This window comes from Microtus ochrogaster, chromosome 5 (assembly GCF_000317375.1).
Source record: "Microtus ochrogaster isolate Prairie Vole_2 chromosome 5, MicOch1.0, whole genome shotgun sequence".
NCBI lineage: Eukaryota > Metazoa > Chordata > Mammalia > Rodentia > Cricetidae > Microtus > Microtus ochrogaster.
In genome coordinates, this window is record NC_022012.1 from 61,505,574 (window position 1) to 61,522,044 (window position 16,471).

General features: G+C 43.9%; 1 protein-coding gene across 5 annotated transcripts in view; it reads right to left on the bottom strand.

Moving 5' to 3' along the window:
• Positions 1–16,471, bottom strand: part of Ick (intestinal cell kinase) — a 62,632-nt gene that overhangs the window by 12,755 nt on the left and 33,406 nt on the right. For all 5 annotated transcript variants that reach the window (XM_026778971.1, XM_013346410.2, XM_026778970.1 and 2 more), the window contains 3 exons: positions 7,131–7,263; positions 4,204–4,375; positions 1,944–2,111 (listed from right to left, as the gene is read on the bottom strand). In XM_026778971.1, the coding sequence (XP_026634772.1) occupies positions 1,944–2,111; positions 4,204–4,375; positions 7,131–7,263 (473 nt within the window). The remainder of the gene's footprint in view (positions 1–1,943; positions 2,112–4,203; positions 4,376–7,130; positions 7,264–16,471) is intronic.

The following is a 16,471-nucleotide window of genomic DNA, read 5'->3' on the forward strand; positions in this document are numbered from 1 at the left end:
GCATGGCCTCCTTCTTCTCTCCTAGCCCATTTATCTTACAGATAGTGCCTCTCCGGGACCCTGGAATAACTGAACTGCCAGACGGTTACTAACCCCAGACGAGGTAACCCGTCAAGGCAATCGACAATTATATATATAAGATTTTGTCTCAAAACCAACTAACCAACAACAAGAACAGCAAAGCAGGCAGGAGGTATCTCTGCCATACCCAGGCTGCACCAAGAGTGCAGGCCTTCCCAGAAGACATGGGTTGGCGGCCAGTTGATCGATAACTGAGTTTCTGGTTAACCAATGCATAAACCTTAAAGTGCAAAAACTTACAATTCTTTATGAAATTCTATATGTATTCCCCGAATTTGCTGATGGAAGCACTGAAAATAACAGCATTTTCTTAATGAGTCTGCATCATAAACATCTATAATTAGTGTGTGTAAATGCAGCTCAGAGGCCTGGACTATGGCACGTAACTAGAAAGAATTCTTTGCAGCCCCTGGCATTTTTGAAAGTCTGATCTGATTTGGGGGCATTTTTAGCTTTTCTGATACCATTTCATCCATTGGTTTTAGTTATATGAGTTTTGTTGTATTTGTTTAACTTAATATTTTATAGGTATCCTATAGGAAATAAAGTGGCTCATCAGAAATTTTCCTTGCTGCCCTAAAACCATTTGTGAATTTTACCATCAGAAGTGCATGGCCTTTTTAACTGTGTCTGACCAGCCAGAGGCTGCTGGCACCAGGTGTGGCTGCCTCTTTGGGATGTTGAGAAAGAACTTTCCACCCATTTAACTATCCCCAGCTGTCACCTCTCCAGCTACCAGAGATTCTACCTCCACCCTGGCACTTTCTTCCCGACAGCTCTGCCGCTTCTAGATAAAGGCTTATAGATCATCTTCTCTGGTCAGAGCTGGTCATTTATTTGATGCTCTGAGCAATGTGATTAATTGTTCACGAGCCAAGCCGACAAAGGCTCAAACAGAACTAATGTAAAAACCAGGCTTGCAGGCGGCAGGTGAGGGACAAGGGCTGCCTTGGCTCTTTTGGGTACATTTCATAATTTAGCAGTGTGGCTCCGGGGAAAGCAGGTGGGAAGGCATTTGGAAGCCCCACCACCTGGATTCTAGGCAGCTGCACTATCTGTACCAGTTACTGAATAAGTGATTAGGGAAAGTCATTCTCACTTTCTAAGATTTAATTTTCTTACCTACAGAAAACAAAAATATTTACTGCATAGAATCGTCATTAGGTTGAAATCACATAAAACATACCATGGCATGTACAGAGTACATGAAAATGCCAGCTGTAATTACTGTGTAGCCTGGCTGTGTCTGTCGGCCGCTCTGTCTTTGCTGTCTGTACACGAGGGAGCTGGTTTGATAAGCTACATTTCAACAGTCAGTGCTGGCTTGTCACCAAAATACTGAACAATCTGAACTCATAGAGAACACTTTTAAAATACCTCCGAAGACAGACAGACACATACATACTTCTTTTCTTAGCCATTCTTTATTCCTTGACAGTTTTATGTTTATTTTCTTTATTTGTTATTTTTTTCTGTTTTGAGACAGAGTTTCTCTGTGTAGCCCTGGCTGTCCTGGAAATCCCCTGTTGACCAAACTGGCCTTGAACTCAGAAATGTGCCTGTTTCTGGTTCCTGAGTACTGGGACTAAAGGTGTGTGCCACCGTGCCCTGCTGACAATTTTATATTTATTTTTGTTTGTAGAATATATATAACCAGATACCAATATTAATGTTCAAAGCAAATAAGACTGTTTAATCTTAACTATTTTAATTATGCCCAACAAGTTTCAGATTACTTTAAATTCCCCCAATATTTTCAGTCATGTTACCAAATGAAATCTTGCCATGCAATTCACTGAAATACCCAGTGTTAGGCATAGCTTTCCTAGGAAACACTTCAAACAGAACAAAACCAGGCAAACCTGACTAGCGGTCGGTCGTTTCTTGGGATCCCACTGCAGCAGGTCTCTGAGGAGCTGAATGGCTTCACTGCTAGCATTTGGAATCAGAGTCTTTAAGTTATTGGGTACGCACTGGGGCCAGAGGAAATTCATAGCACTTGACAGCTGGTAGCCTTCAGGCCAGTCAGTCTGCAGGAAAAGACAGGAAACGCTTCTGAGCTGGTGCCGTGACTGGGGTTAGGAGTCTTCACGAGTGCCCGGAACCAGAGGTGATGGTCGCGTGACTCCACTGGGCAGGTGTAGATGATGAGGCCCAGCTCCCCTAACACAGACTACAGAGCATGAAATCTGAGAGACAGCGGGAAAGACAGTGACTCGCCACCAGCTCAGCTTGTTTTACAACCTTTACAGGAGACTGTCCACCTCGGGAGGACAGGGGATTGAAGTCCATAGTATTTTCTCTGCTGTGCGCCCTGACACACGAGTTTTGGAAATTGCTAGCATGGTATCTTTGAGGAGGAAGACCAAATAAAATGAAGTAAAGCAAAATACCTATTCCTGGCCCGGCAGATCTGGGAAACTCCATATGTTCCTGTATCGCCAAGGACTAAATATTTACGCTGAGAGGACTAGCAGAGACACAGCTGCCCTCTCCACACCCCGGTTCTCATGTTCCACATCTGGGGCCCTGGAGGCTGGAGTGAACGCTGGGAAATCTGAACTGCGAGGCGCGAGGCTCCTCCAGTCCTAACACTATTGCTTTGTAAGGCATACCCTGATAGAATTTTGACCCCTCCCTGGAGCCAGCAGGCACCATGTACACATTCCACTCAGACAGTTCTTGGGTGAATGCTGAGTATCCTGAAATAATTCAATATAAACCCTTCTCTTAAAAATGTCACTGACCTTAAAAGACAAAAAATAGGACATTTATTTTAAAATACAGTAATGAAAAATGACAAAGGCCACCAGAGGGGTAGATATGGATACAAAGAGGAAGGAAGCCAGCAGAGGACTTGGAAAGCCTTATTGTTAAAAGGCTTAATGGCAGTAATGACCTATACAAACAATTTTAAAAAAATAAACTTTTTCTAGCATGTTTCAGGCCCTAGATTTGATACCTAGGATACCTAGCACCACACACAGATACACACGCACACACACACAGACACACACAAAGAAAAAATGGGGTAGAGGAGAGAGAGAGAGAGAAAGAAAGAGAGAGAGAGAGAGAGAGAGAGAGAGAGAGAGAGAGAGAGAGAGAGAGAAAATAAAGATCGAATTCATAAGAGCAATAGTACAGGGGCCGGGGAGATAGAGACAAGATGAATCTATTATTATTATACAGCAGAGACTGGAGAAGCAGTGGAGAGGAGTGCCACTGCGTCCTGTGGAGGAAGAAGGGGTCTTGACGGTCACTAAAGAGACATTCATTCAGGCGAGAGACAGAAATGGGGACATCCCAGGGTACAGAGCCAGGCTGGGCACTGCAATGAAGCAAAGCGTTGAGGGGCTGAGCAATGAGTGAATACTTTCAAGCAAGGACCAGACTGTAACCAGGAAGGAAAATTTAGTTACAGACTGACTGAAAGATAAGCTGGAGGGAAAAGCCTGGAAGATGGGGGGGGGAGGGCAAGCAATGATGCCCACAGTTCCAGCCCCAATTCTGCAGAGACAAAAACAGCCTCAGCTGAGCATGGCGGCGCATGCCTTTACTCCCGGCAGAGGCAGAGGCAGGCGGACCTCTGTGGAGTCCAGGCCAGCCTGGGCTACATGGTGAGACCTGGTCTCAAAAACACAAATCCAAACTCAAACCCAACAAACTCCACAGCGATATGAACTCAGTCTCAAGATTGGCCCTCTAAGGACCATGATGAGACCACATGAAGAAAGGAAGCAAGTTAAATGGTAAGCCCTGAGCTTCAAGGGATTTCAGTCAGAGGCGATGGAGCAAGAAGAAAGGCCCCAAACAGTGTTAAGGATCTGAACAGCTGTATAGGAGAGAGAGAAGCAGGGGTGCAGATGCCTTCGTGCGCATATGAATGGAGAAATTCTGTAAAGGGGTGAGATGATATCCAGAGGAAGTAGAGAGATCCACGACAAACACCGCAGCTGTAAGCAGAACAAAGGGGAGAAGCTGGCTTTGCTAGGGGACCTGGGCAGAGGAGCATGGTCAAGGTCAAGAGAGAGACTCTAGAGCAGTCTCCAGCGTTGGTGCTGCAGCACTGTGGAGAGGCAGAGCAGGAAGCTGCTGCCTATGGCTCATGGTCAATGGCATTACCTTCTTCGGTGTTCCCAACACTTGGCAAATTTTGAAAATCGTGTCAATTTCACTGGCCCCAGGGAAAAGAGGCCGGAGGGTGTACACCTCTGCCATGATGCAGCCCACTGCCCAGACATCAATGGGGGAGCTGTAGTTGGTAGACCTCAGGAGTACTTCTGGAGCCCTATACCTGAAAAGAAAAGTCAACAGCTGGCTATTGCGACTACTGGTCAGAAGGTAAATTCATTTACAAGTAACCCTTAATTAAAGTATATATATTTTCCTAAATCCAGTGTGATACATGGGCTTACAAGGACTTGACAACTGTTATGGCCAATAATAAAAAAATAATAGTTTTAGGGTTGTGGAGATAGCTCAGATACTTGCATGCCAAGTATGAGGACCTGAGTTCAAATCCCTAGCACCCAAGTAAAAAGTCAGCCATGGCTTCATGTGCCTGTTACTCCAGCATTCAGGAGCAGAGGCAGGGGATTTCATGCACTTACTGGCTACCCAGCCTAGCCAAAAAGGTGAGCTTTTCACTGAGAGACCCTGTCTCAGGGAAATAAGGCTGACAGTGACAGAGGAAGACACTCAGTGTCCTCCTCTAGCCTCTCCATGGGTGTGGGCACCTACACAGTCACTTGTATGTACTATATACACGCATACAATACATATCCTCTATACACACGTGCAAGAGAGAGAGGGAGGAAGGAAGGACAGAAGAGAAATAAAAGACATTGGGATCTACTCTAAGCCTTCTGAACCTGTTCCGTTTCTGACTCTATTTCATGAGAAATTTTATACCTCCTCAGGTATATAGGTATATTAAATAGGCATAAAAATTTAAGAAACTACATTCATTTTAATCAATTCTGTAGTATACACTTAATTTTACTATTTATTAAAGATGAAAGCAAAATTTACCGAATGATTTTTTTTTTCCAAGACAGGGTTTCTCTATGTAGCCTGGCTGTCCTGGAACTTTCTATATAGTCCAGGCTGGCCTTGAACTCAGATATCTGCCTGCCTCTGCCTTCCGAGTGCTGGGACTAATGGCGCGTGCACCATCACATGTGGCGAGACAGAGTGTTAGGTAGCCCAGGCTGGCCATTATCACTCTGTAGCCAAGGGTGACCTTGGACTTCTGCTCCTCCTGCCCCCATCTCCCGGTGCTGGGATTACAGGCATGAGCCAGCACAGCTGGTTGAATGAGGTGCTGAGGGTTGATCCAGGACTCGATGCATGGTTGGTGGGTACTCTATTCGCTGAGCCATAGTCTCAACCCCATCTAATGTCTTCCTCTTCAAAAAAAAATTTATTTATTTATTTATTTATTTATTATGTATAAAACATTCTGCTTCCATGAATGTCACATGTCAGAAAAGAGTGCCAGATCTCATTACAGATGGCTGTGAGCCACCATGTGGTTGCTGGGAATTGAACTCAGGACCTCTGGAAGAACAGCCAGTGCTTTTAACCACTGAGCCATCTCTTCAGCCCTGACTTCCTTTACATGAAACTCAACTACCAAATCAAACACCAATTTTAAAAGTCAAACTCTCTAACACAATCCAATCCAAAGAGATACTGGGAATGGTAGAAAAATATTAAAAGTCTTTGTTTTCTACGGCTAAACTATTACGTTATTCTACAAGAGCAAAAAATCCATCCACATCACTGCAGTTATAACATACGATAGTCTTGAATCTGAGCTGCAAGGCTTTGGGCAGCCTCATTGGCATTGTGTGGCGGGCAGCATACACACTGAAGAGCACACACGCCATGTGTTCGGAGCCAAAGCAGCAGTGAAGTCCTGCATGCAACCTGGGGTCACAGCCAGAAATTCTGAATCATTACACAGTTGATTGTGAGTTAGTTCTCAGTTGTACACTCAGAAGCCTTTCACCATTGCCCGATTTTTCACAACCTCACATTCGGTTACCTGACCACATGCAGGACTGCAGCCCACAGCTTTAAAAGGCTAGCCTCGATTCTCCCGAGTTTGTCTACTAAGCATGTGTCTACAGGAGTCTCTTCCCCCTTCTCTTCCAATGCCTTTAAAGAATTCTGAGCGTGGGTGTGTGCACAGGAGACAGGAGGTGTTGGGTCCCTCCAGCTGGGGTTACAAATGGCTGGTTAAAAGCCACCTGATGAGGGAGGGGGACTGCACTTGGGTCCTCTCTGAGAACAGACAAACTCTAGTGTTCAGCTACTTCTCTTGCATGCAGGAATTCCCTCTGCATCTTCAGAAACACAGGACGGAATTGGGTGGGGAAAAAAAGAGAGAGCATGGAAGAAGGTTGTGGGGAAAATACTCTCAGAAAAACTTTCATACAAAAATTATTTAGACAAGGGCTGGAGAATTGGCTTGGCCATTAAGAGCACAGGTTGCTTTTGCAGAGGAACCGGGTTCAATTCCCAGCACCTACATGACAGCTCACAACCATCTGTAATTCTAGTTCCAGAGGATCTGACCTGCTCAGGCACCAGGCACACACATGGTACGTGTACACACATATATGCAGGCAAAACACTCATACACATAAAATAAATCTAAAAACTTTAAAAATTATTTAGACTGTGGACAGCATGTTGGCTTTCCTTTTAAAATTGCTTTGAACACAAGCTTATATCTTCATTCAGTAACAAAATACCTGCAGTGTTTGAACTATTTGTGTCTTTTTAGTGAGAAGTTAATGCTTATGATTAATACTGTCCTCAGCATAAAGTTTTCTCGTTTCTGTTGTTTTGTTTTTGAGACAGGGTTTCACTATGTAACCCTGGCCAGCCTGGAACTCACACTATAGACCAGGCTCACAAAGAACCACTTGCCTCCTGAGTGATGGGATTAAGAAGTGTGTGTCACCACACCTGGCCTTATATATAAACTGTATCTTTTGAAAGAAGTATATTTAAGTAATTTTGAGAGAAAAAGCATTTACCATCTAGTAGACACATAGTCTGTGTACGGAGGTCTTGATCGGATTTCTCGGGCCAATCCAAAGTCTGCAATTTTTACAAGTTCTGGTCCCATGCAGAGGAGGTTCTCAGGCTTTAGGTCCCGGTGGAAGAAGCCTGCAGAGACAGGGAAGAAATCCAAATGTATGCTCCTTTCTGTACCGCACTCTACAGCTCTAACATCTGACAACATCTGTAATAAACAACTCTAACATTTGACATTTGTAACAAAAGACCAGGCCTTCAGACTTCTTGCAGGGTTTTGGTCATTTCCTTATACAACCCCAAGTTGATCTTTATACATCTTGCTTACAGTGAAGTCCTTTTAAGTACTAAGACTTGTGGCCTGAGAAAACCGCAAACCTAACTATCTCAGCGGGAAAAATTTATTCCTATCAAGTGAGCTGAAATAAGTTGAGAATAAAAACATTTAAAAAGACAATAAATTTTATTGGCATTAAATGTATACTCTAACAACAACAAATACACACACACACACACACACACATATAAAATAAAAAAAAATAAGAGACAAAGGATTAGCCAGGTGAGGAGGAACCCACCTTTAATTCCAGTATTTGGGAGGTACAGGCAGGTGGATCTCTGTGAGTTTGAGGCCAGCCTGGTCTACATAGTGAGTTTCAGGACAGTCAAGAGAAAACCTGGTCTTGAAAAACCACAACACACACACACACACACACACACACACACACACACACACGGGGGGCGGGGGGGAGAAAAAGAGAGAGGATTGATGGGTATGGTCTACTCAGACCTATGATTCTAATATGGCTGTGACACTGTTTAAGAGGATTTACTAATTTGCCCAATGTGTAGCTCACATCGTGAGGAGCAAAGATGGCTGACTGAATGAAAAGTCTCAGCCTCAGTGGTGCTGTGGAGATGCCACAAGGACGCTATTTAATGTGAGAGTCTACCAGGCACACACAACATCCAGTGACTAGCAAACCCAAACCACCTCCTCCCTGAGGTACCACCCACAAACATCACTCAGGGAGCTTCTCCCTCTTACCGGAACACTTGCATGGAAAAGACAACTTAGTTGATGCTATTGACAGTGTTATTAGTTATGCGTTATCATCTCTAATGTTATATCCTGTACCATCCTTGAAAGCTGTATCCTTACTAGGATCCTGACTGGATGTCACCATTTTCATCCCTGCATCAGCTTGTCCAAAACTACACAAAAACAATCTCTCCTTCTCAAACTCTAATACTATCACCGAGTATCCGGTAGTTCTGTTGAATCTGTTCCTTTGATAGTGATGGGACGGCCCTGCATTTCTTTTAGAATACCTCCTGGCCTTTCATTCCGCCTTCCAAGCTCCTCTTCCTGCCTGGGACTGCACCATTGCTTTTTCATAGTCTCCTTCCTCCAGCTTCTCTGGACTCTACACATTCTAGTAATTTAAACACTGTCTCCCCCCAATACACACACAGACACACACACACACCTTTGCAATAGCCTCTTTAAGTAATTTAACAAATCTGATCTCTGATCTCTTTTATTTCTACCTAAAGAGATAAATGTACTTTCTAACTGAGGAGAGAACTCTGTGGTAAAGGATTTGACTAACCATGATAGGTTCAGTCACCCATACTGCAAAGCATAGTTCCCAATACTGATTACCAGTTATATAGAGTGTGTTTCACTCAGGTGAAATTCGTCATTCTCCTTAAGTTTACTGTATTTATCTGCTGAGGAATAATCCTTTTATATACTGAAAAGATTTGTCACTTGGATTGGTTTAATAAAAGCTGATTGGCCAGGAGCCAAGCAGGAATTATAGGCAGGACAACCAAACCAGGAGATTAGGAGGATGATGGGAGAACAAGGGTGGAGTCAGAGGAGATGATAGCCAGCCGAGGAAGAAGGACACGTAGAAATGAGATAACAGTGGGGCTGGAGAGATGGCTCAGAGGTTAAGAGCATTGCCTGCTCTTCCAGAGGTCCTGAGTTCAATTCCCAGCAACCACATGGTGGCTCACAGCCATCTATAATGAGATCTGGTGCCCTCTTCTGGCATGCAGGCAGACATGGAAGGAATACTGTATACATAATAAATAAATAAATAAATAACTTTAAAAAAAAGAAATGAGATAACAAGCCACAAATCACACGGCAAAGCATAGATAAGAAATATGGGTTAATTTAAATGTAAGAGTTAGCTAGTAAGAAGCCTGAGCATTTATAATTAATATTAAGTTTATTTTATTTGGGAAGCGGCCTGGTTATTTATTTGGGAGCAGATGGTCAGGACAGGAGAACTCTGCCAATGTTTACCCCCTTAATAATGTGCCCTTGTTCCTTTTTATCTATATCAATCCCAATCTTAACCATTCTCCAAGGTTTATTGAGTTGTCCTTTGTCTAAGAAACCACTTCATAGGTGGATAGTCATGGCACACGGCTTTAATCCCAGAACTCAGGCCAGTCTGGTCTACACAGTTAGTTCCAGGACAGACAGGGCTATACAGAGAAACCCTTGTTATCAAAAAACCAAAACTAAACAAATGAACAAACATTTCACATGCTGCCATTCTTGCATTCTTCCACTCTGTCAAAGAAGTATTTGGAGGCCATAACAAGTAGTGAACTGGGCTCTGTGGATTCAAAGTCACCTAACTGTCATGGTTCTTGGTCTTTCCTTCACAGGGAGAACAGGCCTTTCCCCCGATTGCGTGTAGAGGTCTACTGTTTACAGATTTGGTCACCATTTTCCCTGAGTAGAGGGAAGCACTTAACAGTCAAGGCCTTTTACATTTCTGGATGCCTCACCTGTGAGAAAAAGCATGGCAGTCTCACAACATATGACTGAAGACTGAACTGAGGAAGAGTGGAGGAACTTCACAGTGACCAAATATGCAGGGTCAAGAGAGTGTGGATCAGAGCAGTGAGAAGGATGGAAGAGAGAAAGTCCTAAAAGACTCAACTGAGAACTGAGTGACAAGTGCAATGGCTCAGAAGCAGGGTGGGCACAACGAGGGCTCACTGTTGGATGTCCATGACAAAGGGCATTCCTGTAGCACTAAACAACTAGCCACGGCTGTTTTCCAAGCTTGCGTCCGCTCTAGCAGAAAGTAATTGTGATGTATTTACATGTCAAAGTGCAGAATATGCAATGAATGATGGAAAGAAGCAATGGTGTAATAAAAGGGCACTCCTCTGTGCTTGTTATCTGGGAGACAACTGGGCTTAGCATCAGGTCAATTCCCAAACGCACAGTTGCATGGCATAATGATGGGTCTGCAGACCAAGCGGCTGGCTTAGCTGAACTCCATGCCTACGTGAAGACTAAGGCACAAAAATGATCTCAGACATTCAAGGGGAACACAGGCAAGAGTAAGAAGTACTCCCTTCACAACACAGGGCCACCTGTTTTGCACATCTCAAGAAACTGGGATCAGAGTCAGGTCTGGATTAGACAAGAGACAAGCACAGCGGGTTGTCTGCTTTACAGCGTACATGGATTTGTAGGTATCAGTTCGTGCGCTGAGATTCACTTAGATTTCAGGGCTTTATCTTTATTCTGCCACTGTCCTGACACAGACCCGATGGCCTTCCATAGACCAGTTTCAAGAATTCTAACCAGCTTTGTAGTAAACCAAATACAAATAATTATAAGAACCAAACTTGAGGTTCTTAGCTCATGAAACTTAAGAGTGATTCAGTATTAGTCAAGAATGGCCTTTTCAATAAAAGAAAAAAAATCTGACTGACATAGCAAAATCCAGATGGTTTATTATCAGCCCAATAAGACAAATTGTCTGCCCACCAGATGAGTGATGTCTGTTCTAAGTCTTGGTATAACTGAGTCACTGTGTTGGGAACCTTTACTCTTGCAAACACCTGCCAGCTCTCAGAAGGCCTGACTGTATGTACCCATCTTGGAAACGAATTAAGAATTATGCAATTATTAGAATCATCTTTTGTCAACATACCTAGGACCCTTGAAAACTGTGAGACAATTTCTCTACCTAAAAATTCAAGCACTCTAAAAACTCTCCAGTGAAAGAAGAAATGGCAGGCATCATTTTCTTCCCAAACAGATAGGAAAACCCAACCATGGACAGGGGGCAAAGAACGGCTCACAATCCCACCAAAAAATGTGTCACAGCCCAACGGTGCCAGGCACTAGTACCCCCTCCCTCTCGGCTCCCACACCTAAACCTCTGTGGCTTTGATCCTCTCAAGTCCAGATCAACACCGAGTCTCCTAGTAGAATTTCCCTTCCTCCTCTAATTGGGCGTAATTATTATTTATAAACTTATGTGGCAGTTCTCTTACAGTGACTCATTTGTTCTCAAACATCCTCCACCCATAGCAACTCACTCCGTCTAGAACACCTACACCAGCTCCCATCTTCTCCAGTGCAGTTCGTCCTATCGCACTGAGGCTCCCACAGGCATCACTTGAACACGCCTCACCTTTTCTGCATCCACTGTGAGCCATGCTCTTCTGTGCACCCAGCACCCTCCCCCGACAGAAGGCTTCATCCTTTCCCTCATGGTCTACTCGTCTTAATTCTAGTTTCGCAGAGAACATGCCCATTAATCAAAAGGGGAATGAGGAATCAAATTCTTCACTTATTCCTCAGTGAAACATGACTATTTCCACTTAAAGAGACAATGCAGCTTAGGATGTGACTGTGTAGACCAGCAAGAACGCCTAGCCATTTAACCCTCTGGTGCCTGAGTTTCCTCATGGGTGAAACAGAGCCTAGCATAGCTCACAGGCTTATTTTGCAGGATGAAGCTTTTAGAGGGCGGTGTCCACACATGAGCCCCTTGCAAGAGCCCGTCATGCGAATGGCTAACAGAAAGTTCTCTCTGGCAACCTCCCCCAAACTGTCAACGTGGGTTTGTGTATGCACTATCATTTTTTATAGATAAGAATTAAGGCTTGTGAGGCTGGTGACAAGTGCCACTTGGGAGGAGGTGGCACTAGAGCTCTGCTCCAATTCCTGCCTGGATCTGTGCTCTGCTGAGGTGTGCACTGTGGCCCATAAGCCCCCTTCTGCCTCCTAGCCGTGCCACTAGACATCACGCGACAGCAGAGTTCTGCCACAATGAGAACCTTCCTGTTCAAATGCCTTCCGAACACAGAAGAAAGACCCTTCCTTGAAGTCCAGGATTCCACCTGCCTGCCCAGCAACAGGAGAATTTCCTCTTTCATCCTTACACAAGATTTTCATGAATAACTTCAAGGAAGAAAGGAAAACCAAGGAAGCCTCAAGGAAGACTTTCCCTTGTCCATATTTTATTACTGATGATTCTGATTAAATAAGAGGAAATGATTAAAGAGTAACTAAATATGAATTTATGTAGCACCTCTTCCTGTTGTAAAAGTGATTTCAGATAATATTCACCCTCTTTCCCTTCTGCCCTTCCTTGAATCTAAACCTATAGTGCTCACACTGAGAGAAAAAGTAGGCCACAGGAGCAGCAGCAGGCGAATAGAGAAGGGCTGTGCCAAGGTCACACGCTTAAGACGTGGGGGGGGGGGGGAGGGGAGGCTCGGAGACACAGCATCCCCTCCAGGGCAAAACACCACCCTCTAAACCACTAAATGCATTTTCAGCACCTGATGGGGAAGTGGGCTCTGGAAAGTTGTAAGGGTAAGGTCAGGAGGAGATACAAAATTTGTATTATATTCCTGCAAGGACATGTGCTTTGGCATTGTTCAGACAGTATCGAGTATGGCCATGTGCTCTTGCCCCATGGGGGTAAAATACTCAGTGACATGAAATATGGCCATAGCAACTACATGCTGTGCTGTTTTCTCTCTCCGAGGAGTAGACTCCCCAGGGGCAGACTGTACCTTCTCACTGTGAGAATGAGCGATGGGGAAGGGCTGGAACCACTAGACAGCTCTATGAAGTGTGTCAGATGGTCCTTTTGTCACGACAGGAGAGGGGTACACGTGCTCATAACTAACCAAAGTCATCAACACACAAACCCTCTAAGTTAAAAACAAAATCAGATTGATTTATTAGTTGTGTATGTGTACAAGTGTTACCAGGGCATGTGTGTGGAGGTCAGAGGGCAACTCACTCCATTGAAAATGAACTCGTTTTGCCAGGCTTGGTGGTAAGTGCTCTTACCCACTGAGCATCTCTCTCTCTCTGTTCCCAGACCCTTGTTTATATATAAAAATAATGTAACAAACAAACAAAAGGAGCCAGGACTTCAGAATTTAGTGTCTACTCCATTACCACCGTTGTTACTATGTTCTTCTAAGCCTCCCCAACAGACTCCCCTGCCAAGGCTGCAGTGAGATCTCTGCAGAGCTTTAAGCCTCTCAGAGATGCAGTTGCCTCTTCTTTGAAAGCCATAGTTACTATCTGTTCTTTTTTTAAAAAATATTTATTTATTTATTATGTATACAATATTCTGTCTGTGTGTATGTCTGCAGGCCAGAAGAGGGTACCAGACCTCATTCCAGATGGTTGTGAGCCACCATGTGGTTGCCGGGAATTGAACTCAGGACCTTTGGAAGAGCAGGCAATGCTCTTAATCACTGAGCCATCTCTCCAGCCCTACTATCTGTTCTTTCTACCTGTGAAGTTGATGAGGAAATGAGAAAGGTAATAGATGAAGTTAGCTATAATCAGAACTGGGCGTACAGCTGATGTGAGCGCAGTCTGATGCCTCCACAGCTGAATCTTCCTCGGCAGTGTTTGCACACACACTCTCAGTGTGTAAGGCCTGAAAGTAATGGCGGTACAGAGCTCCAAAGGACTCTTGAGGGGTGCTAAATTGTTAGCTCAAGATAATTATACCAGCCGGGTGCCTTTAATCCCGGCACTTGGGAGGCAGAGGTAGGCAGATCTCTGCGTGTTTGAGGCCAGCCTGGTCTACAAAGCGAGTTCCAGGACAGGCCCCAAAGCTACAGAGAAACCTTGTCTCAAAGAAAACCATAAAAATTTAAAAAAAAAAGAGAGAGAGAGAGAAGATATTTACACTAAATCTAGAAATTGCCAAAAAGGTTCAACCCAGTCTCCTTACTGAGTAATGAATCCATTTGTTTGTGTAATGTTTACAGTGGCAGCATCCATAGACGGAGAATGAGTCTTAGCATGTAGACACAGGGCTTCTTCCTGTGTCTACATGCTAAGATGACCTCAAATGACCTTCTCGGAGCACTTCTGTCTTCTCCCACAGATGGCCACGTCTTGGCTACGTATTCATGGGAAAGTTTTCAATCCAGCCTCATCTGATCTGCAGTGGTTAGAACCAGCGAGGTTCCAGGGAGATTACTGCCTCTATTCACTGTTGCTTAACTTTTCACAAGCTCAGCTAAGAGAGAAAACACAAACGGAGAGTTTCCTGAAGGGCATACAGTATGCTTCCCTTTGGACATTCTAAATCTCTCTGTGGAATACCCACACCATCCCTGAAATGAGCCACACTGGGGCAGGGCAGAATTGCTTTTTCTGATCAGGTGAGAAAACTGGCCTACAGTGAAGGCTATCAAACAAAACTGGTCTATGCAGCCTGCCACGTGTTTGTATAAAAATCAAGTGGCACACTGTCCCCTGCAAAGGGTCCACGAGAAAGTGCTTTCCTGGCCAGGGTATCAAGAAGAATTCTGGGCCCAGTAAGATGGCTCAGCAGGTGAAAATACTCGCTTCCAAGCCTGATGACGTGAGTTCAAAACCCATGTGAGGGTGGAAGGAAGAGGATTTATTGCAAGGCTCCTGCAAGCTGTCCTCTGTACCCATGCTGTGACACATGTATGTGCATATGTACACACAAACACACACACGCATGCATGCACAAATTAGATAAATAAATGTAAAATGAAGGTCGTAATTTAAAAAATAGTAGTTTTGCTTTTGGTAACTAGTCAAGTTTTAAATCAAAAACTACACATGTTCTAACTGATTATATTTCACATTTGCCATTGTATAACAAGCTCAGAAACAAATCTGTTGTCTGCTTCTTCTACTGAAATAAAATTTGCTGGCATACTGGACAAATCCTCCAAACATTATAGGCTATTATGAATGCTATTGGTTAGCCTCCATAATCAGAGTATAAGACCCTATTGCTGAAGTCACCATTTACTTATGCCATCAAACATGGAGAAATCAGGCTAGTGTCAACTAGAAGCTTCAACCCTGCAACTTACAACCATGACCTGCCATCAAAATATACTGGTGCAATAGTGGCATACAGGTATTGGGAACAACCAACCACTGTTTAAAAAAAATGAGATTTTAGGCCTGTTCCATGAGATGGAAGCCACACTTGATACCACCAATGAGGCCAAGAAACTAAGACTAGATAGGTCATGGGCCCAAGAGGAGACTCTACTACTACAGCAATAAAACAACTTGTAATGACATATTGCTGTATGTTCATAATCAGTGTGTGGTTACCCCGTATTGGAAATGCTTCTTCTTGCAATAGATGGCAACTAACACAGAGACCCACAACTGGACAATGTACAGACAATGGGAGACCTTGGAGCACTCATCCCTGAATGGGATGTCTTTATCAAACCCTTCTCCTCAAGGCTCAGGGGTCTACGCAGAGAGAAGGCAGAAGGATTGTGAGAGCAAGAGGTGGGGATGACTCTAAAGAAACAGCATCCTCAGTTACAACAGGGCTGACACACACCATTTCAACTCACAGAGACTGTGACAACACACAGAAGACCTGTACAAATTCATGACAGACAATATCTGGGCAGAAGTGGACACAAAGTCCCAGTCCTAATCAAGGAGCTACATGACACTCACTGAGTAAGAGAAAATCAATTTTCTCCAGTGGAGTGATATGAGATATATCAACCACACTCCAACTCCAGCCTATTGCTGAGGTGCAGGTAGACAAAACAGATTCCACATTTTTTTGTGTGCTTTTTTTTTTTTGGTTGTAATTTAGTAATAATTGACTTTTTTTTTGAGAAAGAACATGAAACTGGGTGGGTAAGGGAGGTGAGGAGGATATAGAAGGACTTGGGGGAGGGGAAAGAATATTATTTTAAAATAATAAGTAAAAAAAAAGAGAATTGGGTATAATATGACTGATCACCTCCCATTCCTACCACCATTCCCACCATAGTGGACTATATCCTTTCTTTTCATTTTTCCTTAGGCAGGGTCTTATTATGTAACCTTGGCTGGCCTCAAACTTGCTATGTAGACCAGGCTGGTCTCAAACTCACAGAGCTCTGCCTGCCTTTGCCTCGAGTGCTGGGATAGAAGGACTGTGCCACCACACTCAGCCATCTCCCCTCTTAAACCGTGAGCCAGAATAAATGTTTGATTCCTCTAAAAAATGAAAGAAAAAGAACC